At 42.0% G+C, this 26,367-nt stretch overlaps 1 protein-coding gene across 1 annotated transcript in view; it reads left to right on the top strand.

Moving 5' to 3' along the window:
- Positions 1-26,233, top strand: part of rev3l (REV3 like, DNA directed polymerase zeta catalytic subunit) — a 158,891-nt gene extending 132,658 nt beyond the window's left edge. Inside the window, exons 23-32 of the mRNA XM_052024197.1 lie at positions 3,067-3,311; positions 4,171-4,279; positions 5,537-5,743; positions 6,485-6,594; positions 7,120-7,234; positions 7,781-7,918; positions 8,869-9,059; positions 19,533-19,779; positions 22,463-22,672; positions 24,994-26,233. Coding sequence (XP_051880157.1) covers positions 3,067-3,311; positions 4,171-4,279; positions 5,537-5,743; positions 6,485-6,594; positions 7,120-7,234; positions 7,781-7,918; positions 8,869-9,059; positions 19,533-19,779; positions 22,463-22,672; positions 24,994-25,134 — 1,713 coding nt within the window. The 3' untranslated portion in view covers positions 25,135-26,233. The remainder of the gene's footprint in view (positions 1-3,066; positions 3,312-4,170; positions 4,280-5,536; positions 5,744-6,484; positions 6,595-7,119; positions 7,235-7,780; positions 7,919-8,868; positions 9,060-19,532; positions 19,780-22,462; positions 22,673-24,993) is intronic.
- Positions 26,234-26,367: the final 134 nt, after the last annotated feature.

The raw sequence follows: 26,367 nt of genomic DNA, 5'->3' as shown, positions 1-26,367 counted from the left end.
TTGTTCCTAGTTGCCTATACCTGCTATACACTTCTCTCTTTTTTTAACCAGATCGTCAATATCCCTTGAAAACCAAGGTTCCCTATGCTTGTTAACTTTGCCTTTAATCCTGGCAGGAACATGCATACTCTGCACTCTCAAAATTTCACCTTTGAAGGCCTTCCACTTACTGAACACATCCTTGCCAGAAAACAACTTATCCCAATCCACTCTTCCTAGATCCTTTCTCATTTCCACAAAATTGGCCTTCTCCAATTTAGAACCTCAACTCAAGGACCAGACTCATCCTTATCCATAATTAACTTGAAACTAATGACATGATAGTCCAGGGAATTACAGACCAGTGAGCCTTACGTCTGTGGTGGGCAAGCTGTTGGAAAGGATTCTTAGAGATAAGATCTATAAGCATTTAGAGAATCATGGACTGATTAGGGACAGCCAGCATGGATTTGTGAAGGGAAGATCTTGCCTCACTAGCCTGATAGTGTTCTTTGAGGAGGTGACCAGGAAGATTGATGAGGGTAGTGCAGTAGATGTGGTCTACATGGATTTTAGTAAGACGTTTGACAAGATTCCCTATGGTAGGCTTCTTCAGAAGGTCAGAGGCCAAGGGATCCAGGGAGGCTTGGCTGTGTGGATTCAGAATTGGCTTGAGGAGAGACTAAAGGAGCTAGGGCTTTACTCATTGGAGGGAAGGAGGATGAGGGGAGACATGATAGAGGTATACAAAATATCAAGAGGAATAGATAGAGTGGACAGCCAGCGCCTCTTTCCCAGGGCACCAGTGCTTAATACAAGAGGGCATGGCTTTAAAGTAATGGGTGGGAAGTTCAAGGGAGATGTCAGAGGGAGGTTTTTTACCCAGACAGTGGTTGGTGCATGGAATGCGCTGCCTGGGGTGGTGGTGGAGGCTGATACGTTGGGCAAGTTCAAGAGATTGTTAGATAAGCATATGGAGGAATTTATCTTAAAGAGGGATATATGAGAGGAAGGGGTTAGATAGTCTTAGGAGTGGTTTGAAGGTCGGCACAACATGGTGGGCCGAAGGGCCTGTATTGTGCTGTATTGTTCTATGGTTCTATTATGGTCACTGGACCCAAAATGTTCACCTACACATACTTCTGTCACCTGACCTGTCTGGTTCCCTAATAGGAGATCAAGTATTGCATTCTCTCTCGTTGGTACCTCTATATGTTGATTTAGAAAACTTTCCTGAACACATTTGACAAACTCCAAGCCATCCAGCCCTTTCACAGTGTGGGAGTCCCCGTCAATATGTGGAAAGTTAAAATCCCCTGCTATTACAACTTTCTGTTTCTTACATCGGTCTGCTATCTCTCTACATATTTGTTCCTCCAATTCTCTCTAACTATTGGGCGGTCTATAATACAACCCTATTAGTGTGGTCACACCTTTCCTGTTCCTCAGCTCCACCCATAACTGCATGCAATACTCCAGGTGTAGTCTCACCAACATCCTATACAGCTGTAACATGACTTCCTAACTCTCGTACTCAATGCCCTGCTTGATCTGCTGAGTTCCTCCAGCAGTTTGTTCTTTGTTCCAGATTACAGCATCTGCAGTCTCTCTTCTGACCCCAGTTCCTTCCATGAGTTTTTTTAAAACTGAAAACCCATGTAAATTGTATTCCATTTGGCATGTTGCTGCCCATTCACTAACCCGTCTATTACCCTGCCTTTCACAAAGTTAGATTAGTTATAATTAGATGTTTGATTCCTTTCCTTGGTGTAAGGATGGTAGAATGTTGGGTATATAACTGGAAAGTCACTTTCCACAACTTATTGCCTCCCTTGCAACCAATCACACCTACACACCCACTGTGGTATCCAGCACCATGTCACATGCCCCAATGCAAACCATTTTTAGGCTTTCATAGATGACCACAACTGCTTCTAAAAGAAAGTAATTAATCACCCATACTTAATCTCCTAACTCAAAATTTGAAATCAGACTAATATCCAGTGGTGAATTCAATCCCAGAAATATTTCAAAATATCTCTGTATATTGTGAGTTTGTGCTTTTTCCTTTTCTAAGCTACAAACAAGCATATTGTTGGACTGGCAGATTTTGTCAAAGTTCATCCCTGTTTCACAAATTAAAGCTCTGGTATGCAGAAAAAAGACACGTCAGTTCAAAAGGTTAACTTCTCTGCATTTATCCACACAGTTAATACTTCAAGCAATGGACTGTGAATCTGATACCACAACAAACTGCAGCAAACTCTGATAATCTACTATCCCTGTTCCCAGTTTCCTGAAAGTGGCGTCGCAGGTAGACGGGGTGGTGAAGAAGGCGTGCTGGCCTTCATCAGTCTGTCACTGAGTACAGAAGTTGAAACATTATGTTGCAATTGTACAAAACGTTGGTGAGGCCACACCTGCAGTATTGTTTACCATTTGGTTATCCTGTTAAATAAAAGATGTCATTAAGCTGTAAAGAGTGCAAAGAAGATTTACGAGAATGTTGGCAGGACTCGGCCTGAGTTATAAGGAGAGGTTGGGTATCTCTGTGCACAATATCTCTGTGTGGGCGAAGCTAATCCAAAAAAAAAACTAGCTCTGAGTTTTGCACTAGCTGAATTAAATGTGATTAAATGTATGTTGGAATTAAAACTTAAAAAAAAAGACTCATTTAATTTCAAACTGCTTGAAATAAAAACTTCTTGCTGTAACCAAATTAAGCCACACCTGCATGTGACAACTTCCAAATGTTTCAAACTGAAGGCACGCCATCCTTGTTTTAATCCTCAGATTATTACACCCATGCTGTCATTCTTTGGCAGACATCTCCAAAGTTATTCAATCATCCTAACAAAACATGTCTAATATAAAGTAAATGTATAAAAGGTGTTTGATTGAACCCATGATCAGTGTGCACAGCTTGCTCCCACTGTGGTTGAATTCCCTTCTGCCACTCGTGCTTTGGGAATATCACCCCAGAGGAAAGTATCAATGCATTCAGGACAGGGAGAAGGGCAGGCACATATCTATAAACCAAAATGTCTTTTGTTATAGTTGACTTTAACATGTTCCTGTTTTTTGCAGTATCGTGTGGAATCGATGATGTTGCGTTTTGCCAAACCAATGAACTATATTGCTATAACTCCCAGCGTCCAGCAGCGATCTCGTATGAGAGCTCCCCAGTGCATTCCTCTTGTGATGGAACCCGAATCTCGCTTCTACAGCAACTCAGTCCTGGTTTTGGATTTCCAGTCCCTGTACCCCTCAATCATCATAGCTTACAACTATTGTTATTCCACATGCCTGGGCAACATTGACTACCTTGGGAAGTAAGATATTTCCCTTCTAATTATGTAGCCATTTCTGGTATCTGCTGTGACCAATTGTAATGAGGTTGGATTGAGCTAGGTTCAAATAAAACTTTTAAATCTGTCCAAATATGGGCTTTTGACCAGCTTGTATTTCACTCCACATTGAATTGTAATCTCTTTCCAATACAACAGATATCTACATACTAGCATTCTATTCAAATAACCAAAGAAAATGGCAGTCTGGCCAGATTTTGTGTTATACTTAAAATCTTTGCAATCACTATAATGAAGTAAGAAAGAAAAATTCACCTTGTGTGAGAAATGAAGTAAAGCTTTGCTGTGCAACTCAAAAAAAAATCTCAATTAAAATTCATTGTGTACAGTTTAGTATGTGGTTTGTGAAGCCCCTCAGATATTGTGCAGCTGTTCTTAGCCAAAATGGAGAAATTGCTTGAGTTTCAAACTATTTAGAAATATTCCCATACTCTTCTTTTGCCAGCAAGTTGAATTATTGAATTGCTTAGCTGAAGTATGTTTGCATTTTGTGGGAATCTGCAGGTGGTCTCAAAAGTATCCTCTCTGCCCACCTCACCCCATCCCACTCCATTCCATTCAACAGCAGTGCTCACATCTGGAACTTGTGGGAAGTCCATCTGGATGCTCTTCTCCAGCATTCTGTGGCTTTTGATGCTGATTCTGGCTTGGGAGTACAAACTATTTGAGTATTTTGTTTTAGAATTGGGGAAAAGGAAGGAGGCTCTTATAAATGTCCCATTACCTCATCATGTAGCATCTTCCTCTCCCTAGCCCTTCACAATCTGTCAGGAAAAGCACAGAAGTGGACTATAAAACATTGTTTTTATTTGTCTTTTATCAGAGAAGAAGAGTTTAAATTTGGCTGCACTTTCCAGAGAGTGCCTCCAGAATTACTTCACCAGCTCTGGAACGATATCACCATATCACCAAACGGAGTGGCCTTTGTTAAGGTATGAATTAAATGCTACTCTTAACAAGGATGATATTAAAAGTAAAACCAGCAGAAGGATATTCAGAGTATTTGAATACTTCTTTCTTAATCGGGAAGCCTGGCTATTAGATGTCATAGATGAATTTGTTGACAGGTACTGCGAATTGAAACCAGAGTGTTGGACTGATCTGTGTCGAGGGGGAATCTCATTTGACAGAAGATTTGTGGCCCACAATTACCAAAAGTGACTAAACAACAAAGACTTGTTTTTTTCAGTGTTTTTACAGTGCTAATGTTTCAAATCAAAACAATGTTTTTTCAGTGTTAATACTAAATTTAATTTTAAAAGCTGTTTGTACTGCATGTTCCGTTGATCCTAAGCTTATGCACTGTCTTGAGGCTTCTCATATGCCACATATCAATGAAAAAAATGCTGATTACTTTGATATTTTGCTGAGGAATAATAACATAAAGACTGATGTGACTCAACTTAGCGCCTCGTGAATATGCTAGAGGTGGGCTGGGAAACCATGGAACTTCTACGGCCAAAAGAGATTGCTTTATTAACCTGGTAAAGATTGGCCTCGCTGCAATTTACTTTTTGGAAGAAAGCTCTTGTGTGACCCAGTTGAAATCTCTAAAATTATAAAAGAGTCTGATAAATGTAGAGGTTGTGCTTCTGTTTAGAGAGTTGGAGGAGTAATGATAATTAATAAATTTGATAAGGAATTCACCAGAACCTCTACCTAGAGAATGATTAGAATGTGGAACTTGGGTTGAAGAGGTAAATGACAGGCTGGGAAAGTACATGAGGGGAAAAGAAATTCAAGAATATGGGCAGTGGGGTGAAATGGAGAGAGGTGCATGGAGGCTTATTCTGGAGAGAATTCAAATGTGAATGAACTGCAAAAGAGTAAGGCTACGCAACACTTCTGGTATATCAAAAAGCAAATAGCTCCAGATGCCAGAAATCTGAAATAAAACAGAAAATGTTGGAAATACTCAGCAGGGCAGGCACCCTCTGTGGAGAGGGAAGCAGTTAATGGTTCAGGTTAGATCGACCTTTCATTGAACTTTGATACAAGGTCATCATCCTGAAATGTTAATTCTGTTTCTCCCTCCCCAGGTGCTGTCTGACCTGCTGAGTATTTTCAGCATTTTCTGTTCTTGTGTCTGGTACATTGGTGTGAACTAAGGAGCTTGAATGTTTTTCTGGACCCATCGGAACTTATTTTAGTTGATTATTTGTTCTAATGTATTGATATTGCTATTGTAGCCCTCTGTCCGAAAAGGAGTGTTACCGAGCATGTTGGATGAGATACTGAAGACCAGGATAATGGTGAAACAGACCATGAAAGACAACAAGAAAGACAAAGCTCTCACAAAGTTGCTTCACGCTCGACAGATGGGTCTGAAGCTCATTGCCAACTTTACTTGTGGTTACACAGCTGCTAGCTTTTCTGGAAGAATGCCATGTGTTGAGGTACCCAAAATACACATTTCTAATTCTCAATAAACAAGAGCAAAAGTCTATAATTTACACATGCCAGCTGCCTTATTTTTAAAAAATAATCAAATCATTATTTCATTGAGTACATTACAAATTCTCAATTTCTGTCGACTTGTGTGCAGAGTTTCTTGACAAGCTTTATTTGAGCCAAATTACCTATTTCTGCAGTATGTGACTAAACAAAGATAAGAAACAGAAGCAAGAATGGACCGTTCAATAAGATCACGACTGATCAAGTCTTGGCCTCGACACCACTTTCCCACTGCCACCCCCCCCCCCCCATAACCCTTGGTTCCCTTTGCAGTTCAAATATCTGTCAGAATCAACCTTGAATATATTCTGTGGCTTTGCCTTCAGAGCTCTCTGGGGTGGAATATTGTAGGGAGGCACAACAACATAGCTTGTAGAGCTGTTTCCTCATGGCTCCAATGACCCAGGTTCAATCCTGATCTCTGGCACTGTCTATCTGGATTTTGCATGTTCTCCCTGTTATCGCGTGGGTTTCCCTAGGGAGTTCTGGTTTCTCCCATAGCCCAAAGACATGCAGATTGGTTGGTTAATTGGCCACTGTAAAATGTCTCCTTGTGCATAGATGAGTGGTAGAATCGGACATAATTCCTTCATCTTGTAAAAGTTCACCATGGGATGAGCTCCTGGAATGAGAAGCCAATGTTGTATTTACGCTGGAAAGAGTAATGTTTCTGTTTTCTTTAGATTGGTGACAGCATTGTTCTCAAGGCCAGAGAAACCCTTGAACGTGCAATAAAGTTGGTTAATGAGACAAAGAAGTGGGGAGCTCGTGTTGTGTACGGAGATACCGACAGGTATTGGCTCTTAAATAACCATTTAATGGCAATATTACCTGATTTCTATATAGTTAATGAAAGGAATTTGATTGGTCCAATTAGATACAAAAGACTCAAAAGTAGAGTACGTGACAGAAGCAGGATGAAAGTATATTTCATGCTCCATCCAATGTGGAAGTGTACCACTCGTTATATAACGGATCCATTCCCTTTGCATTGCATCAACACATATCACATCTCTCCCTTTGTTCCTAATCGTGTTGTCTCTTCATAGTGTTGTAACTAAACTATGATTTGACTCCAGTAACTGTAAACAGTTTGTGATTTATGCTTTGTGTTGACCAAGTATCACCAAGAACTCGAGCAATTTAATCCCTTATTACATTCGTAAAGGTCGAAAGAACAAACCATAGATGCTAATATAAAAGTAATTGGAAATGAGGGGGAAACGATAAGATGTTCGAGAAGCCCGCACAAGAGGCAAGTCAACACAAATATAGTTGCTGTTTGTTGTGATTTTGAGTTGATTCCCCTCTTCTGCAGCATGTTTGTGCTGTTGAAAGGAGCCACCAAGGAGCAAGCCTTTCGGATTGGAGAAGAGATTGCTGATGCTGTGACTGCCACAAATCCAAAGCCTGTGAAACTGAAATTTGAGAAGGTGAGACATTACCTTTCATCACCAGAGGGAGAGTACCAGCCTTTGGGTCAAGGTTCTCCCAGAAAGCTTGCTGAGCAAATTGTCTGATAGTTGTTATAATCTTTCAGTCTGTTTTCTTAACATATTTATTTGCATGCTGTGCAGTGCCGATAACTTTTAATGTACTGATGGAGTTTTTGTGCTGAGGGTCTCTTGACTGATTATAGGCAAGCAGAGAATAGAACTGTTGGAGGTTCGTATTGCTTATTGTTTGATGGTTATACTGTGTTCTTGCATGCACACCACATTAAACATTTTGTGGCTGTTAATAATTTAATCATTTCTCCAGGATCCTGTAAATAAAAAATGTGCATTATCATAGAACTTGCATGCATTCTCACTGAGGTAAAAATGATGCAGCACTCTTGGTATTCTTCACATTGAGAATACATTAAGACAATTAAAACAACTTATCTACATTTCTCAAATTAATCACATTGGATTTATTTGAGGTATTTGTTGAACTCTAAATGTCATAAGGGCCTTATTTTTTCTTCACTCTAATAGGTTTATTTACCATGTGTCTTACAATCAAAGAAGAGGTATGTCGGTTATATGTACGAAAGTTTAGACCAGAAGGATCCTGTTTTTGATGCCAAGGGAATTGAAACTGTGCGGCGGGACTCCTGTTCTGCTGTTTCCAAGGTACAAAGTAGTCTCTCTTCAATTACATTACTTCCTTCGATCATCATCCAGTTTCCCCTCTATCAATTGCACTGGCAAAGAAAAATAAATTACCAATTTTACTGTACTACTTTGAAATCAAAAATATTCATTTTGGTTTCAGTAAACTGAGAATAGTTATCAGAACTTGCATTTTTGATGGTCTATGTTGTTGCAAGAGTGAATTCTTCACATATTGCTTACTTTTCAATTTGTTCTGTTGACCAAAGCATCTGGACTGAGCAGATCAGACAAGGGCATACTCTGCATATAATCAGTGTTTTCTAGTCAGTTTTTGTCTTTTTAGTTGAGGGGAAAGCAGAGTGAACTCATTGCTACTCTTCATTATCTTTGCCATTGTTTATGACCACCTGAACAGTCTGTTGACACCTCAGTTTAATGTTTTGCCTGAGAACAGCACCTCTATCAGTGCAGGATTGACACCAAATTTAAACCTAGGCTATGTACTTGGGATAAGCAAGAATCTACAACTTACTGACTCCTTGAGGTGGGAATTCAATAACACTCTGGATACTGTAACTTGTATTGACACATAGGGTTAATACAAGTTTGGGCAAATCCAAGGAAGTAATAGATCTTCGTGGTGCAGAGTTCTCAGCTGATCTGTATCTCTACTGATGCGAAAGCTATGGCTGAACAGACAGTTTCTGTTCTGACTTGGAAGTCTCTTAACAAGGTTTCGATTCAGTAAACTGGAGCATCTTTACATAAGAGATGTTCATTTGCTTTTTGAAGGAGAACAAGTCAAGAATTGATCCAGAGGTGTCATTAATTGATTGGCTTAAATGTTATTTTTTATAATATGGTGAGGTGGATGTTCATGCAGTTAGTTTGGAATTAAATGTCTACTTTGCCTGGTTTGTGAATCACAATAGAGTGTGCTGCTGTTTCACTTATGAATATTTCCACAGATTTTAGAGCGCTCAATAAAGCTACTGTTTGAAACAAGAGATGTCAGCCAGATCAAGCAGTACGTTCAGAGGCAGTGCACAAAGATATTGGAAGGGAAGGCCAGCATGCAGGATCTGACTTTCGCCAAAGAGTATCGGGGCAGTGCTGCATACCACCCTGGAGCATGTGTTCCCGCTCTAGAACTCACCAGGTGGGTCTTGTTGATGCAGCTATATTTCAAATGCATTGGTTTTGGAAGAGACTGAATGATTACGACGGTTCTGTCAAGTGATGTAAATCACCACTGTGTAAATGTAACCAATATAAGCCTATGAAGTATGAAGCAAATACCTTCCAGTTAATGTAGAGCTAGTGTAATGTGAAACAGAGTGCTGTGATAAATTACATTTCACAGCTGTGTCTCGATCTCTGGAGGATATCTTCCAAATCTTTTTTTAAATAAAAAATGTAATTAAAAGTTTAATTAAACTTTGAGTAAAATTGAAATGATTAGTTAAAATCAAGCACAACTGATGAAAAGTTTCTTTTATCAGCACAGTTCGGATACTATTTCACTGCAGGTAGAATAGCAGAAGTGTTAATTTAATATTTATACTCACAAGAGAATTCTAATTCATGACAGTTCTGTAGTGCATTGATCATCCTGGAGAATTTCAAATTGATGTAATTCAGGAAAAGATGCTGAAGGCGTTTAAAACTAACAAATCCTCATAAATGCATAGTTTGTATCCTAAATTGAAGTCAGATTGAGCATTGACATTTGGTGAGATTCTGATTAGTTTATTCTCATACACCAGGGTGCAATGAAATTCCTTGCTCACATGAAGCTCAGAGTGAATGGTATACATGTTAATAATAAATACACCAACAAATAGTGACAAGTGCAAAACAATGGAATGGTGTAAACTGGTATTGAAAAAGAAATGCTGAAGTGATGATAGTGTAGAATTAAGGATTTGGGAATGTGGCAGCACCACGGGGGAAGGGGATGTGAAAGAGGTGATGGGTTCAGATGTCTGACAGCAAAAGGGGATTAGTAGCAGATAGTTCAGTTGAAAAGGATGACAGGTGACCCAGAGAACCACAAGGCTATTGAACTAGCAGTATTAAGTAAAACAATGGTTCAGGTTAAATCAATCACAATATCATCAATAGTAAGTATGTTGTCTATTTAAAGGAGAATTCGGACATACAACCTTGATGCTGGAAAAACTCAGGTCAGGCAGCATCTGTGGAAAGAGAAACAGTTAACGTTTTGAATTTGCAACCCTTTCATCAGACAAGCTGAGTTTTCCAGCATTTTCTGTTTTTGCTTCTGATTTCCAGCATCCACTTTTTTTTCAAATTTTCATTTGTCACACATGGTTTTCCTATGGGAAAAGAACAGATTACCTGCTACCTACTTCTGCTCCTGTATTGTTCTCATTCTACCCTATCCTGTCCAGTTAAACTAATTTGTTATTGTGAACGCCGTCTAAGTCATTTTTAAAATCTGGATTGAATCATTTGTGGTGATTATTCACCAAAGTGTAGGGACCCAGTTCACTGAAGCTATCTGCACATCTGACAATCTTGTAGACTACCTCTGCACCTTCTCCAAACCCTCAATAGCTTCCTAACCAGGTGAGACCCACCCAAAAGTTTTATACAAGGCCTATGTTGTGCAGTCACAGATTCCCTCCTGTGATTATGACTGCACTGAAGTACTCTCTTTTTTTTTGCTTTTCCCAATTATTTTCTCTATAATGTGTAAATGTGTTCAATATATTAACCACTGCTTGATAAATTAAAATCTTGGACCAATCCCCCAGTCCACCTGGATCCATTGGAGCAGTGGGCTATCATGTGCAGTCAGAACTCTTGCCTTCTGGACCTGTTAAAATCTGAAGAGTATTTCAATGCAAGCAAAAGAATGAATGAAAACTTCCTTTTATTAGCGCAATTACAAAAACATGCAGTTAAAGAGTTGAAGTGTCAAATTAACTTTCATTAAAGTATTCATAGAGGTCACACTGACTTAATTTGAGAGAGTTTGGTGGCATCCCTGATAGGTAACTTACTTCCATTACATGGAAGGCAGAGCGCAAAACGGGCACCTGGTTCATGCCAATGTTTATGCTGGATGTGAGTCTGCTCCATCCCTTTTCATTCAATCCTACCACCACAGACTTCAATTTCTTTCTGTCTTGTGTACTGACTCACCTCCCGTTCAGCTCAACTATAATTGTCACTTTCTCTGGATAAAGTAGTTACTGCTGACTCTTAGTTATAGGTCTTTCATCTGAACCCAAAGTCCTGCATTTTCTCTGCATCTACCCTGTCAACCCACTCGTGATGTTGATGACCTTGATTGGATAGCCCCTCAGCTTTTCTTTTCCAGAAATACACTTAACAGTCTAATCATTACCAGGCCAATGAAAAGAATTCCCATTGTACACTCGGGTTCCATGGTATTTTGGCTTGTCGCTGGCGCATTGCCTGTTTCGGGGAGACCTGATGCACTTTGTCATAGTCGTAGAGTCATGCAACACAGAAACAGGCCCTTTGGCCCACCATGTCCATGCCGACCATCAAGTATCTGTCTACACTAATCCCATTTACCAGTATTTGTTCCATAACCTATTAGGCCTTGGCAATTCAGATGCTCATCCGAATGTTTCTTAAATGTGTGAGAGAATCTAACTCCACCACCTCAAGCAGTGCATTTCAGACTTTGTCTGCATTCTGGGTGGGGGAGAAATGTTTCCTCAGATCTCTTATTTCTCACCTTAAACCCATGCCCTCTGGACCTAGACACCTCTACCATGGGGTATGTTTCTTGCTATCTACCCTATCAGTGCCTCTCATTATCTTGTATACCTTTATCAGATCCTCCTCTGCTGAAGGAGAACAAGCCCAACCTCTCCAGTCTCTCATAACTAAAACATTCCATCCCGGTGAATCTCCTCCATACCCTCTCCAGTGCACTTATGTCCTTCCTACAGTGTGACAACTAGAACTGCAAACAATATTCCAGATGTGCCTCGCCAATGTTTTGTAAAGTTGTACTACGATTTCCATACTCTTATACCCTATGCCCAGGCTAATGAAAGCAAACATCATGTCTGCTGTCTTCACACCATATCTACCAGTGCTGCCATTAGGGATCTTTGGCATCAAGATCCCTTTGTTCCTCAATATGCCCTGAGGCCCTACCATTCTTATTAGATCCTCCCCAAAGTGTATCATCTCACACATATCAGGATTAAATTCCATCTGTTATTGCTCTGCCCAATTTATCAGCTGATCAAATCATTCTGTGGCCTCACACTGTCCTCCTCATTACTAATTTGCATGCTATCAGTAAACTTACTAATCACGAATCCTAAATATGTTACTCTTGGAGCTGAACACGTCTTCTTATCTTTTTTTGTATGACGATGCATTTTCTTGCATGCCCTCCTGTCAAGTATATTGTGTGTTTGCGGGTCCGAGGCCCCCTCTGAGCCGGAGGAGCCCTGGTATATCAAATTGTTCCTCAGAACCCATCTCTGGCATTGAGGATATGGATGCTACTCTTATGCCAATCACAATGAGATCTCATTCATATGGATAAGACTCCCTTAGCGACCACCCCATGTTTCCTTCCCTCTAGCTAAGTACTGATCCATGTTGTGTGCTGGATGCCTCAACACCTTGGTTCCTGAATCTCTACGTTGGGTGTCTCTTTGATGCTGAGATCCACTGTTAAGTGGATTACCCACCCTACACTGAACACATTCAGTTTAATGCTGCTGAAGTAACCTGCAGTATAAATGCAATTACTTTTTTTTTAATAAACAAGACCACCTATCCTCGTTGAATGAACAATGGGGAATTTCAGCTGGACAGAGTGAAAGATTTGAAGACAATCAGGCAAAATCCCTCTCTTAAAATTATTGCTAGTATTTATTGGGTTACTTTTCTGCTAGTACCTTGTATATTTTTTATTTCACAAATAAACTTTATTCATTATAATAAATATGCAAAGGAAGAAACAGTGCAAAAAAACAAAAGCTTCATGGTTGTATTGCTCCTGATAGCTGATTGAATTATATTTCCAATATTTGGAGTCATTCTAGTGGGTCTGTTGTTGACATTGTCCTGCCACTTTTTTTTTGATTATGTGCACTCTGTCCATAACCGCGATCTGCATCTCCCCATTGCCAGCCACTTCAACTCCCCCTCCCACACTATCACTGATATGTCAGTCCTCAGCCGCCTCCACTGCCAGGAGAATTCCAAGTGCAAACTGGAGGAACAGCACCTCATTTTCTGTCTTGGAACCTTACAGCCTAACAGCATGAACATTGAATTCTCCCACTTTAAGTAATCCCCATCCCACTCCACCTCTCCACCATGCTGCTTCTCTTCTTCCCTTTCCTAGCCTCTCTTTTTTTCTACCCCTTTTTTCCTTCCTCTCCCTACCTTTGACCCATCCCCCAGTGTATCTGCTCTCCCCACCTTCCCCACACCTGCCTGTCACTATTCTCTTACCTGCATCTACCTATCACCTCCCTGTGCCCACCCCACCTCCCCTCTTTTGTCCACCTATCACTGCTCTGCTTTTCCCTCCTATATATTGGGCTTCCCCTTTTCCTATCTTCAGTCCTGAAGAAGTCTCTGTGCCTGAGCTTGTGAGTTTCACCTTACAAGAGTCTAAACAAGGCACATTTGCAAATTGTTACCTGTTGATTGGCTTGTTAACAACAGCAAATAAAGGTAAGGCCATTGTGTGAGTGGACAGTGTTAGAGTGGGGAGCTGATGTTTTGTTTTCAAGAGGCTTCGGTGAGAAGAGGTGAAGGTAAGTCTCCGGTAAGTTTCTTTCTTTCTTTGATTTTGTGTTCCCTTTACTGCAGAGTAGTGAGAATGGCTTCAGGGTCAGTGGTGTGTTCAGCTCGTGAGATGCAGGAGTTCTGGGAGACATCCAGTCTCCCTGATAACTACATCTGCACAAGGTCCATCCAGCTGCAGCTCCTTACAGATCGTGTTAGGGAACTGGAGCTACAGCTGGATGACCTTCGGCTCCTACGGGATAACGAGGAGTATATAGACAAGAGCTACAGGGAGGCAGTCACTCCAAAGCTGCAGGAAGCAGGTAGCTGGGTGACTGTCAGGAGAAGGATGGAGAATAGGCAGATAGTGCAGAGTACCCCTGTGGCCATTCCCCTCAATAACAGGTATACCGCTTTGGATACTGTTGGGGGGGAGATGACCTACCAGGGAAAAGCCACAGTGACCAGGTCTCTGGCACTGAGCCTGGTCGTGTGGTGCAGAAGGGAAAGGGGGACAAGAGGAGAGCGGTAGTGATAGGGGATTCCATAGTAAGGGGGGCAGACAGGAGATTCTGTGGACGTGAAAGAGACTACTGGATGGTATGTTGCCTCCCTGGTGCCAGGGTCAGCGATGTCTCGGATCGGGCCCACAGCGTTCTGAAGGGGGAGGGTGAACAGCCAGAGGTCATGGTACATGTTAGCACCAATGACATAGGTGAAAAAAGAGATGAGGTCCTGAAGAGGGAATATAGGGAGTTAAGTAGGAAGCTGAAAAGCAGGACCTCAAGGGTAGTAACCTCTGGATTACTGCCTGTGCCACGCGCCAGTGAGGGTAAGAATAGGTTGATTTGGCAGATGAATGTGTGGCTGAGGAGTTGGTGCAGGGGGCAGGGTTTCAGATTTGTTGATCATTGGGATCTCTTCTGGGGAAGGTATGACCTGTACAAAAAGGACAGGTTACACCTGAACTGGAGGGGGACCAATATTCTTGTGGGCAGGTTTGCTAGTACTGTTGGGGAGGGTTTAAACTAGTTTGGCAGGGGGATGGGAACCAGAGTGATAGGTCAGAGCTTGGTTCACTTAGTGTACAAGTAGATGCAGCGTGTAGAAAGACTGTGTCGAAGGATAGGCAGTTGAAAGGGCAAAATTGCAGTTAGTTAGATGGGCTGAAGTGTTTCTACTTTAATGCGAGAAGTATCAGGAACAAGGCTGATGAACTTAGAGCATGGGTAAGTACATGGAACTATGACATAGTGGCCATTACAGAGACTTGGCTGTCGCAAGGGCAGGAATGGCTGCTGGATATTCCGGGGTTTAGATGTTTCAAAAGGGACAGGGATGGAGGTAAAAGAGGTGGGGGAGTGGCTTTGCTGATCAGGGACAGTGTCACAGCTGTTGTAGAAAGGGTGGACGTCCTGGAGGAATCATCCACTGAGTCAGTGTGAGTGGAAGTCAGAAACAGGAAGGGAATGATCACTCTATTGGGAATATTCTACAGACCACCACCCCCCCCCCCCCCCCCCCCATAATAGCAGCAGAGATGCTGAGGAGCAGATGGGGAGGCAGATTTTGGAGAGGTGCAAAAATAACAGGATTATTGTCATGGGTGATTTCAACTTCCCTAATATTGATTGGCACCTCCTTAGTGTAAAGGGGATAGATGGGACGGAGTTTCTTCAGTGTGTATGGGAAGGATTCCTGACACAGTATGTGGACAGGCCGACTAGAGGAGAGGCCATACTGGACCTGGTACTAGGCAATGAGCTTGATCAGGTTTCAGATCTCTCGGTGGGAGAGCATTTTGGAGATAGTGACCATAACTCCATAGCCTTGGAGAGGGATAGGAGCAGACGATATGGGAAAGTATTTAACTGGGGAGGGGGAATCATGATGCTATTAGGCAGGAACTTGGGAGCGTAAATTGGAAAGAGATGTTCTTGGGGAAGTGCACAGCGGAAATGTGGAGGAATACTTGCATGGGGATCTGGATAAGTTTGTCCCATTGAGGCAGGGTAAGGATGGTTGAGTGAAGGAACTGTGGTTGACACGAGATGTAGAATATCTTGTCAAGAGGAAGAACGAAGCTTACCTGAGGTTTAGAAAGCATTGATCAGACAGGGCTCTGGAGAATTACAAGGTAGCCAAGAGGGAGCTTAAGAATAGACTTAGGAGAGCTAGAAGGCGGCATGAGAGGTCCTTGGCGAGTCAGATCAAGGAAAACCCCCAAGGCATTCTACACGTATGTGAAGAATAAGAGGATGACTGTGAGGGTAGGACCGATCAGGGATAAAAGAGGAAACGTGCCTGGAGTCAGAAGAGGTAGGGGAGGTCCTTAATTCACCAGAGAGACCTTAACATTTGTAAGGATGGCGTACGACAAACTGATATGCTAGGGCATGTCGACGTGAGGAAAGAGGATGTGCTGGAACTATTGAAAAACATTAGGATAGATAAGTCACTGGGGCTGGACGGGATATATCCAAGGTTATTACGGGAAGCTCGGGAAAAGATTGCTGTGCCTTTGGCGACGATCTTTGTGTCCTCACTGGCCACAGGAGTAGTGCCAGATGATTGGAAGGTGGCAAATGTTGTTCCTTTGTTTAAGAAAGGGAATAGGGATAACCCTGGGAATTACAGACCAATGAGTCTTTCTTCAGTGGTGGGCAAATTACTGGAGAAGATTCGTAGAGACAGAATTTATGGGCATTTGGAGAAGCATAGGATGATTAGGGACAGTCAGCATAGCTTTGTGAGGGGCAGGTCTTGCCTCATGAGCCTGATTGAATTCTTTGAGGATGTGACAAAGCACATTGATGAAGGTTGAGCAGTGGATGTGGTGTACATGGATTTTAGTAAGGCGTTTGATAAGGTTCCTCATGGAAGGCTTCTTCAGAAAGTCAGGAGGCATGGGATCCATGTGTGGATCTGTGTGGATTCAGAATTGGCTCGCCCATAGAAGACAGAGGGTGGTGGTAGATGGAGTGTGTTCTGCCTGGAGGTCGGTGACCAGTGGTGTTCCGCAGGGATCTGTTCTGAGACCCCTGCTCTTTGTGATTTTTTTAATGAATGACTTGGATGAGGGTGTGGAAGGGTGGGTTAGTAAGTTTGCTGATGATACAAAGGTTGGTGGTGTTGTGGATAGTGTAGAAGGTTGCTGCAGATTACAACAGGATATTGATAGAATGCAGAGCTGGGCTGAGAAGTGGAAGATGGAGTTCAACCCAGATAAGTGTGAAGTGATACACTTCAGGAGATCGAATTTGAAGGCAGAATACAAGATTAATGGCAGGACTCTTAGCAGTGTGGGGGAACAAGAAGTATCTTGGGGTCCACGTCCATAGATCCCTCAAGGTTGCCATGCAGGTCGATAGGGTTGTTAAGAAGGCGTATGGAGTGTTGGCCTTCATTAGTCGGGGTATTGAGTTCAAGAGTCACTAGGTGATGTTGCAGCTCTATAGAACTCTGGTCAGACCGCATTTGGAGTATTGTGTTCAGTTCTGGCTGCCTCATTATAGGAAGGATGTGGAAGCTTCAGAGAGGGTACAGAGATTTACCAGGATGCTTCCTGGATTGATGTCTTATGAGGATAGGTTGAGTGAGCTACGGCTTTTCTCTTTGGAGAGAAGGAGGATGAGAGGTGACTTGATAGAGGTGTACAAGATGATAAGAGGCATAGATCGAGTGGACAGTCAGAGACTTTTTCCCAGGGTGACAATGGCTAACACGAGGGGACATAATTTTAAGGTGATTGGAGGAAGGTATAAGGGGGGTGTCAGGGGTAAGTTTTTTTTACTCAGTGGTGGGTGCATGGAACATACTGTCTGCAGAGGTTGTGGGGCCAGATACATTAGGACATTTAACAGACCCTTAGATACATGAATGATAGAAAACTAGGGGCCATGTGGGAGGGAAGGGCTAGATAGATCTTAGAGCAGGATAAGATGTCGGCATAACATCGTGGGCCGAAGAGCCTGTACTGTGCTGTAGTGTTCTATGTCCTGTGAAGGGTCCTGACCTGAAACGTTGACTACCTGCTTTTCTCTATGGATACTGCCTGGCCTGCTGAGTTTCTCCAGCATCATTGTGTTTTTCATCAGTCCTTTGTTTCTCTTTCATCAGTGACTGGAATATTGCCACCAGAAACACCTTTCCTGGCACTTTCTAATCTACGTAGACATCCCAGACAACTAAACCAACTATTGTCATGTTTGATAACAAAATCTCTGCAGAGGTGGAGCTCTCTTCATCAAAGTGCAATGGAAACAGAGTCTTTGAATATTTTTATGGCAGATTCTAAATAATGGGTAAAAGGTCACTGGAGCATGCAGGCAGTCTTCTGTGTAACCCTTATGTTTAGAGAGCCTAATTATAGAAAAGGGTTCCTGTTCAAGGGCGTGCATTTGGTCCATCTTAGCACATCTCCTGAAAAATTGTTCAGGGAGGCTTTTGGGGGACCTTGTAATCGAGTCATTAGCTCTGCCTTTGATCAAAAGCAAAGGTGATGTTGGGAAGGAGCCGAGACATGAGGCCAGTTTCCAGAGGACATACTTGCCAGTAGTGACGGAGGTAGAATGTTTACCAGCTGCAGTTTTCCATACACACTCTTTGGTCTTAAAGGATTAAGGAACCAGGAAGATCAGTAAATTCTCATGTCACATTAGAATCTGAGCCATTTATACCAAGGTGATTATCCCTGAGCTGTAACGTGTGCCTTTATGACTCTGATGAAGATTAACTGCGATAATATGTTGGGAACATCATAAAACAGTGCTGGTGTTAGAACATCACAAGATTAACTTGAGTCATAAACATCAGAGGAAAATTAGGGGAAGAAACTCAATTCCTGGGTTTGTAAATCTGGATCGTAATCTGCCTGTGTTCTGATAATGCTTTTTATAGAAGCAATATTGAAACAATCTATAAAATTCTGAGAACTTTGTATACAGTAAATTTAACTTATTAATGCTGCTATATGTATGTGTTTATCTTTTCGGTGAGGACTTTTGTTAAGGATGGTCACTGCAGACTTGGTGGGCTGAAGGGCCTGTTTCCTTGCATGCGTGACTTCAGTTGAGGTTACTGCCATCTGCTGGTTGCTGCAGAACCAGCAGTCCCACAGTGAAGCAGCATTTGAACTGGAACACTTGAAATGAGCTTTATTAGCCCCACTCATCTGTGTATTAATGCTGAAAGCCAACACCACTCCTTCCATAGGTAAACACACCACCTGGTCCATAGATAAACACACCATCTGGTACTGAGACCCACGTGTAGGAAGTCTGGTGTATTTGGTCCCTGTGCTGGTTGACCACTGCTGAGAGAACACAGCAGAAAACATGGTTGGGAGTTGGCTATAGGGTCCCAAGCATCAGTAGTAAATCCTGCTTGTAGATAGAGTTGGGCCTTAAGAGGATGCTGGCTTTGCAATAGGATTTAACCCTTTGGGACAAGATTGGAAAGGTTGGGCTTGTTGTCCCTGGGGCAAAGGAAGCTGAGGTATAGAGGTGTATAAAATTATAAGAGGCATAGATAGATAGGGTAGATGGTCAGAATCTTTTCCCCAGGGTAGGGATATGAAAAACAAGAGGCATAGGGTTAAGGTGAAAGGATGGATTTTTAAAGGAGATTTGAGTGGTTAAGTTTTTTACACAGTGATTGATATTCGGAACTCACAGAGAAGGTGGTGGAGTCAGATACAACTGCTGTGTTTAAGGCACATGAATAGGCAAGGCATACAAGGGCACGGACCCAATGGAATGAGTGTAGATGGCTAAATGGTTGGCATGGATGTGATGGGCCGAAGGGCCTGTTTCTTTATTTCACAACTCTTTGACTCCATAAATTGCTAATCATATCTTGTTCTCAATAGGAGGATGCTGTCATACGATCGTCGATCAGAACCCAGGGTAGGCGAGAGGGTCCCTTACGTCATTGTGTATGGAATGCCAGGGTTGCCTCTCATTCAGCTTGTCAGGCGACCAATTGAGGTGCTGCAAGATCCCAGCCTGAGGCTAAATGCTACCTACTACATCACCAAACAGATCCTGCCTCCTCTCAACAGAATTTTCTCTCTGATAGGTGTGGATGTTTTCAGCTGGTACCATGAGCTACCCAGGGTAAGAAGCTGAGGTTTCCTCACAAGCACATTACAGTGTAGTGCTATCTTTTTTTTAAAAAAAAGTTTTTATTGATTTGTCTATTAACATAAATCAATTCTTGACCATCATGAAGAATGGAAGTGAAGCTGACAGAAATGCAAAGAGGTGGTCGTTCTGAAACAGCAATTCAGTGTGATGGAGCTGGTCTCCGCTCTCTCTTACACATCTCCTGTAGCATAAAGGCACGTCTGCTAACTTACCACCACATCCAAGTCCCACCTTCATCACCTTCAAATCCCAGTTTCACCACCAGCTGTTTTCTTGATTAGAAGTGCTTGGCTTCCTTGTCCAATTCACTGACTAATTGGACTGCAACTAACCCACATATACAACATAATGAGATAAATGATCATAATCTCTCTGATGCTTCACCCATTGAAACATCAGAGACCAGTGATACCCTTGCTGGGTAAATGCATCACTTGGTACCCAGATGTGCAGAAAGCCTCCAAGTATTTGATGCCTGCATTGACCAACCTCATCTATGGGAATGCAGCAGAGTGTGTTCTTGGGAGACATATATAGGTGCCAAGACAACAGTGATAACGTAGGGCACAGTAACAGGAAATTAGAAGTGTACGTAATAATGCAATAGTCATGGGGTATGGACCCATCTACATTAGACTGGACAAACCAAATGAGCAGTAGATGTGCGGAGGGTGAATTCATGGAACGTATAAGAGATTTTTTAAAATCAATATGTTGAGGACATAGGTTCCATGGTTTATATGTTTCAGACATGATAGAGAGGGGTGTAAAAGAGGTGGGGGAGTTGCATTACTGATGAGGGAGTATGTCACAGTTGCACTTAGAGAGGATGTCCTGGAGGGCTCATCTCAGGTAGAGCTCAGGAATAAGAAAGGTGCAGTCACTATGATGGGATTATATTATAGGCCTCCCAATAGCCAGCAGGAGATAAGAGGAAGAGATATGTAGGCAAATCGTGGAAAGATGTAAAAACAATAGAGTAGTTGTACTGAGTGATTCTCCAATATTGGCAGAACTCCCTTTGTGCCAGGGGCTCAGATGGGAAAAAATTGTTAGGTGCGTTCAGAAGGGTTTCTTGAAACAATACGTAGATAGTCCAACTAGGTAAGGGGCCGTACTGGGTCTTGTACTGGAGAATGAGTATGGCCAGGTAATCAGAACTTTCATTGGGAGAGCATTTTGGGAACAGTGATCATAATTCTGTAAGTTTTAAGATGGTTATGGTAAGTTTTAAATTCTGTAAGTTTTAAGACTAGTCAGGTGAAAGTGCTAAATTGGAGGAAGGCTAATTACAACAGTATTGGGCAGGAACAGGGGAGAATAGACTGAGAGCTGCTGTTTGAGGGTAAATCCACATCTAATGGAATCTTTTAAAGAGCAGCTGGTTAGAGTTCAGGAGCAGCATATCCCCATGAGAATGAAGGATAGGGATGGCAAGGTTCAGGAACCTTGGACGACAAGAGATATTATAAGTATAGTCAAAAAGAAAAAGGAAACCTGTATAAGGTTTACTAAGCTGAAATCAGACAATGCCCTTGAGGAGTGTATAGGAAAACAGGAAAGGACTTTAACAAGGAATTAGGAGGGCTAAAAGGGGCCATGCAGTGTTCATGGCAAGTAGGGTTAAGGAGAATCCCAAGGCACTTTATACATATATAGGAGTGAGAGGGTAGCTAGGAAAGGATAGGTTCACTCAAGGACAAAGGAAGGAATCCATGTAGAAGTTATTGGGTGTAAACATCAAGGCGGTTAAATCCCAGAACCTGATACTGAGGGAAGCTGGGTAGGAGATTGCTGGAGCCTTGACAACCGATCTTTGTATCCTCTTTGGCTCTGGGCAAGATGCCAGAAGACTGGAGAATAGCCAATATTGTTCCTTTGTTTAAGAAGGGCAATGTGGACAAACCCGGAAATGATAGGCCAGTGATCCTTAAATCAGCGATAGGAAAATTATTGAAGAAGATTCTTAGAGACAGGATTTACTCGCATTTGGAAAAGCATGGACTTATTAGTGATGGTCAGCGTGGCTTTGTGTGGAGAAAGTCCTGTCTCTCAAATTTGGTTGAGTTTTTGAGGAGGTGAAGAAGTTGATAAGGCTAGGGCTACAGGGACTTTAGGAAAGCACTTGACAAGGTCCATCATGGTATGCTGGTCCAGAAGATTAAGTCACATAGGATCCATGGTCATTGGTATGTTGGATACAAATTTGGCTTTGTCTACTTGGTTAACCTCGATGTCTGTTGCAATAGTCTGTTGTTGCTAAATGCTCCATTGGTTGATGATGCGAACGTTGCCTGGATCTGAGGCACAGCATGGTCAATGAGTGGTGCAGCACAAAGTCAGCAGTGCAACCAAAGCTGTGGCCTTATCTGATCATACCACTGCCCTCGCCACATCGCCAGCTCCCTTACCACAGCCTGCCACCCCCTTACCACAGCCTGCCACCACCTTCTCAAAGGGAGCTAGGGATGGGCAATTAAATGCTGGCTCAGCCTGTGAAGCCCACATCCCTTGAATGCATATTTAAAAAACATGTCTATTGTATTAAATTGGCCTTGCCCGAATACTTTGAAAGAAGCCATCTCTCTGTTAGAAACGAACTCTTCAAAAATCCATTGGAATGTTCTTAATCATTGCTTTCAACATTTTACAGGTGCAAAAGGTGCTTTCAACAGCGCGCAGTGAACCAGATGCCCGTAAGGGAACCATCTCGCAGTACTTCACCACCCTGCATTGCCCAGTCTGTGACCAGCTGACTCAACTGGGCATCTGCAGCAAGTGCCGAAGCAATCCTCAGCAAGTCACTGTGATCCTTCATCAGGAGATTCGGGAATGGGAATGGAAACAGGCTCAACTGCTAAAGGTGCTTTAACATGAATGCTATCGCTGTAAATTAAGCTGTTGTTATGCATAAAAGAACAGAGACTGAAATAATAAACCACTAGACCATAACTGAGTGCTGCTCAATTTTCTCTGAGTGGTCTCACTCGGTTTGGAGGATTTCCCTCCCATATCCCACCATACAAATTGAGCAGAACACCAAGAAGAATTAAGTATTTCTGCCAGGCTTCATCTGCCAGGATGTGGTGAGGTAAGAACTGGGGTGGGTGGAGAGCAAGACCATCTACTGCAATCCTGAATTCAGCCTCCCTACCAATATTCGTATTGATGGATAAAGCTATACAGAGACCTCCTCTGCCACCATTTCATGTGGGTTGATAAACCACCTCTGTCACCATTTCCAACAGGTAGATGCTGTGGATGAAGTACTTGATCAATGGCTTTAGTGGGACAAGTCAGTCATTGAGATTCTTCTGCCCCTTTAATGCATCACCTTCCTTTCTAAATGCATGGGTTCAAATTTTGCCCAGAATGTCCCATGAATAGTTAATATGACCAGTTGGTGGGTGAGAGCTCAGCCACAGCTCTGCAGGACAAAATGAAGATCTGCCCTTTATGCTTTAGGTTTCATAATTAGAGAGATCCTGGATATACACCTTGAGTATAGGAGTTGAGACATCAGGTGCAGCCTCACCAACAACTTGTACAACTGCAACATAGTACAGTTTTGGTCACCCTGTTACAGGAAAAATGTGGTAAGGGTGCAGAGAAGATTTACAAGGAGGTTGCCAGGACTTGAGGGACTGAGTTATAGGGAGAGGTTGGCCAGGCTAGGTCTTTATTCCTTGGGACATAGGAGACTGAGGGAAGACCTTACAGAAGTGTTTAAAATTATGAGAGGCATAGATAAGGTGGATGGTAATAGTCTTTTCCCAGGGTAGGGGAGTCCAAAAGTAGGGTGTGGAGGGAAAGATTTAAAAGGCATCTGAGAGGCGACTTCACACAGTGAGTGGTGAGTATATGGAACAGGCTGCCAGAGGATGGGGTAGAGGCAGGTACAGTAGTGTCATTTAAGAAGCACTTGGATAGGTACATGGAGGGACCTGGAGGGATGTGGGCTGAACGCAGGAAGTTGTGACTAGCTGGGTGGACACCATGGTCAGCATGGACTGGTTGGGCTGAAGGGCCTGTATCTGTGCTATATTGCTCTGTGACTATATCCCCTCTTCCAGTGATGTAAATACGATGTCAGGGACCCTGATATTAGTGTGGAGATGTAATGAATTGACTAATTCTGGATATATTGCACATGTTGTAGTATTGAAATGTCAGCTGCAGGCACTAGCTGAGGCAAGAGATTTTGTCTCCTGCTTTTTCACCTGCAGTGCATGTTCTGGAAGTGAAAGAACAGGCTTTTTTGTTTTATCAGTCTTATGATGGACTTTTCTAACATTGCTAAGAACTTACTTGTACTGCATTTATATAACCCATATATAAACTAATTCTATTTAGTATTTCCCAAAGAACCACAGGTTTTCTATTATAGGGGATGTGGTTGAGACATTTTCCAGTGTCTCTGTAACAGCTATCCACACCACCAGAATGGGCGGGTGTGCTCACTTCACAATCTCATTCGGGAGCAACACTCAGAGCAGTCCCAAACTACTTGTGAGTGATGGCCAGGACTGAATGGTCTGCAATGCGATCACTTACTGGAAGTGGTGTTTGCAGTGCCCACAGTAGCAGCAATTTACATTTATGTAATGCAGTCCCATGGAGGAAGGTTTAGGGAGTAGGGTAAAAAAAAACTTTTAGCTAAAGGGCTGAGCAATGAGTGGGGATTATGGAAGGGAGTTCAGTGCGTGGTGTGAAGTAGCTGGAAGTGTGTTCAGTGGGGAGAGGGAAAGAGTAATTATAAATTAGGCAGATATCAAGAACTTTCTTCTATTGAGGTCCATAGTGTAGTGGTTAGCGTAACACTATTACAGTGCCAGTGACCTGGGTTCAATTCCGGCCACTGTCTGTAAGGAGTTTGTATGTTTTCCCCATGTCTGCGTGGGTTTCTCCCACATTCCAAAGACATATGGGTTAGGAAGCTGTAGGCATACTATGTTTTCCACGGAAGCGTGGCAACACTTGCGGGCTGCCCCAAGAACACACTATGCAAAAGATGCATTTCACTGTGTGTTTTGATGTACACGTGACTAATGAAGATCTTAATAATTTACTTTCATGATCGGGGTCACAGTCAAATACTGTTTTGGGTTTCATTTTCTGTAAATGTCTAATGTGTAGTTATTTGCCTTTTGAATTTTTGTCTACTCACAGAATTCTTTCTTCTAGATTTGCCGGAGTTGCACAGGCTGTGTTGACAAACAAGTTCAATGCATCTCGCTGGATTGCCCAGTCCTGTACAAGCTGTTCGCTGTTAGCCGTGACCTTACTAAAGCCCCTTATCTTCGTCAATTGTTGGACCAGTTTTAACTCTAATCCACTTGAAGCATGACTGAAAGCTTCTCTGGTCTACATTTTATTGTGTACACGGCTATCTTCATCATGGTGAGCTTTCTATGACTGCAAGACCTGAATCAAACAGCCAACTTTAAATGGTTTTGTTGTATCGGTCTCGAGTGTGAATGTTACAGTATTGGAACAAAGGGTCAATCAAGTAGTCATTTCACTTGTTGGGAGGTCATTTTTAAAATAAAGTTGTGAATCTGTCATTTCCACTGAAATGGATGATTGAACAGCCCTGTAAATAAATGTATAGCACAGTAATTTCGTATCCAATCATGTTAAATGGAATTCAGATCTGAGTAATTTACAAACTGTGGTGCAAATTTCCAGCTGCATATGTTTACAAATGATTTTCTACAATATATTGAAGTCTGTGTTGTATGTTTTGAAAACTCCTTTCAATTCTATATTTTTTGTTCATCTTTTGATAGTTGCTTTATCGAGTGTGCACCGTAGTAAACTTGCAGTACAAAATGTAGCAGTTTGTTAAAAGCAAGGTCATGTCGATGTTTCTGGGTGCTTTGCTACAAAAAACAATCATGGCTAGACACGATATCAGAGACAGTGCTATGTGGGATTGTTGCAATATTTTGATTATTTATTTGGATTATATATTATGGCACTTGATATCTTTTAAAAAATTTATATTGTTTTCAAAGAAAAGTTTAACATTTTCTCATTCTGTGAAGTTTAATTTGCCAAAATTTGTATAAATGAGGCACTTTTCCCAATAGTTGTAAAGCTGTATTGAAATATAAAGGAATTATATGATCCTGTTAATTTTGCATTTCTGATTTGTTATACTCTACCACTAATAATCCTGAACCTCGAATTTTTCCTTTTTTTTAATCTGCTTCTTGTTTAATATACTATTAATTTAGAAATCAGATTATTAAAAGTTTACCTTGTTTAAAATACCAGGTGTTCAGTAGAGTGCAATCTTTCAATCCTATAATCCCTTGGGTTGAAAAACTGGACCCAAATCTGGAGTGGTATGTTCTGTTCAGGAGAGAATCCAGGGCAAGTATGTAGTTAAAAAAATTTCTTGAGCTAACAAATCCAATCTTGTTTCATTGGCACTCTCAAAACGTTTAGTGTTGCAAGAAAGATACCTGCAAAACTCAGAATCATAGAATAAAACTGCATGGCTGGTTTCAAGGTAGGCTTGCAAGGTTAAATAATTTGACTTGAAGTTGCAAT

The sequence above is a fragment of the Pristis pectinata genome, chromosome 10 (assembly GCF_009764475.1).
Source record: "Pristis pectinata isolate sPriPec2 chromosome 10, sPriPec2.1.pri, whole genome shotgun sequence".
Lineage (NCBI taxonomy): Eukaryota > Metazoa > Chordata > Chondrichthyes > Rhinopristiformes > Pristidae > Pristis > Pristis pectinata.
Note: the sequence above shows the minus strand (reverse complement) of the source record. Positions and strands in the feature narration are given on the sequence as shown.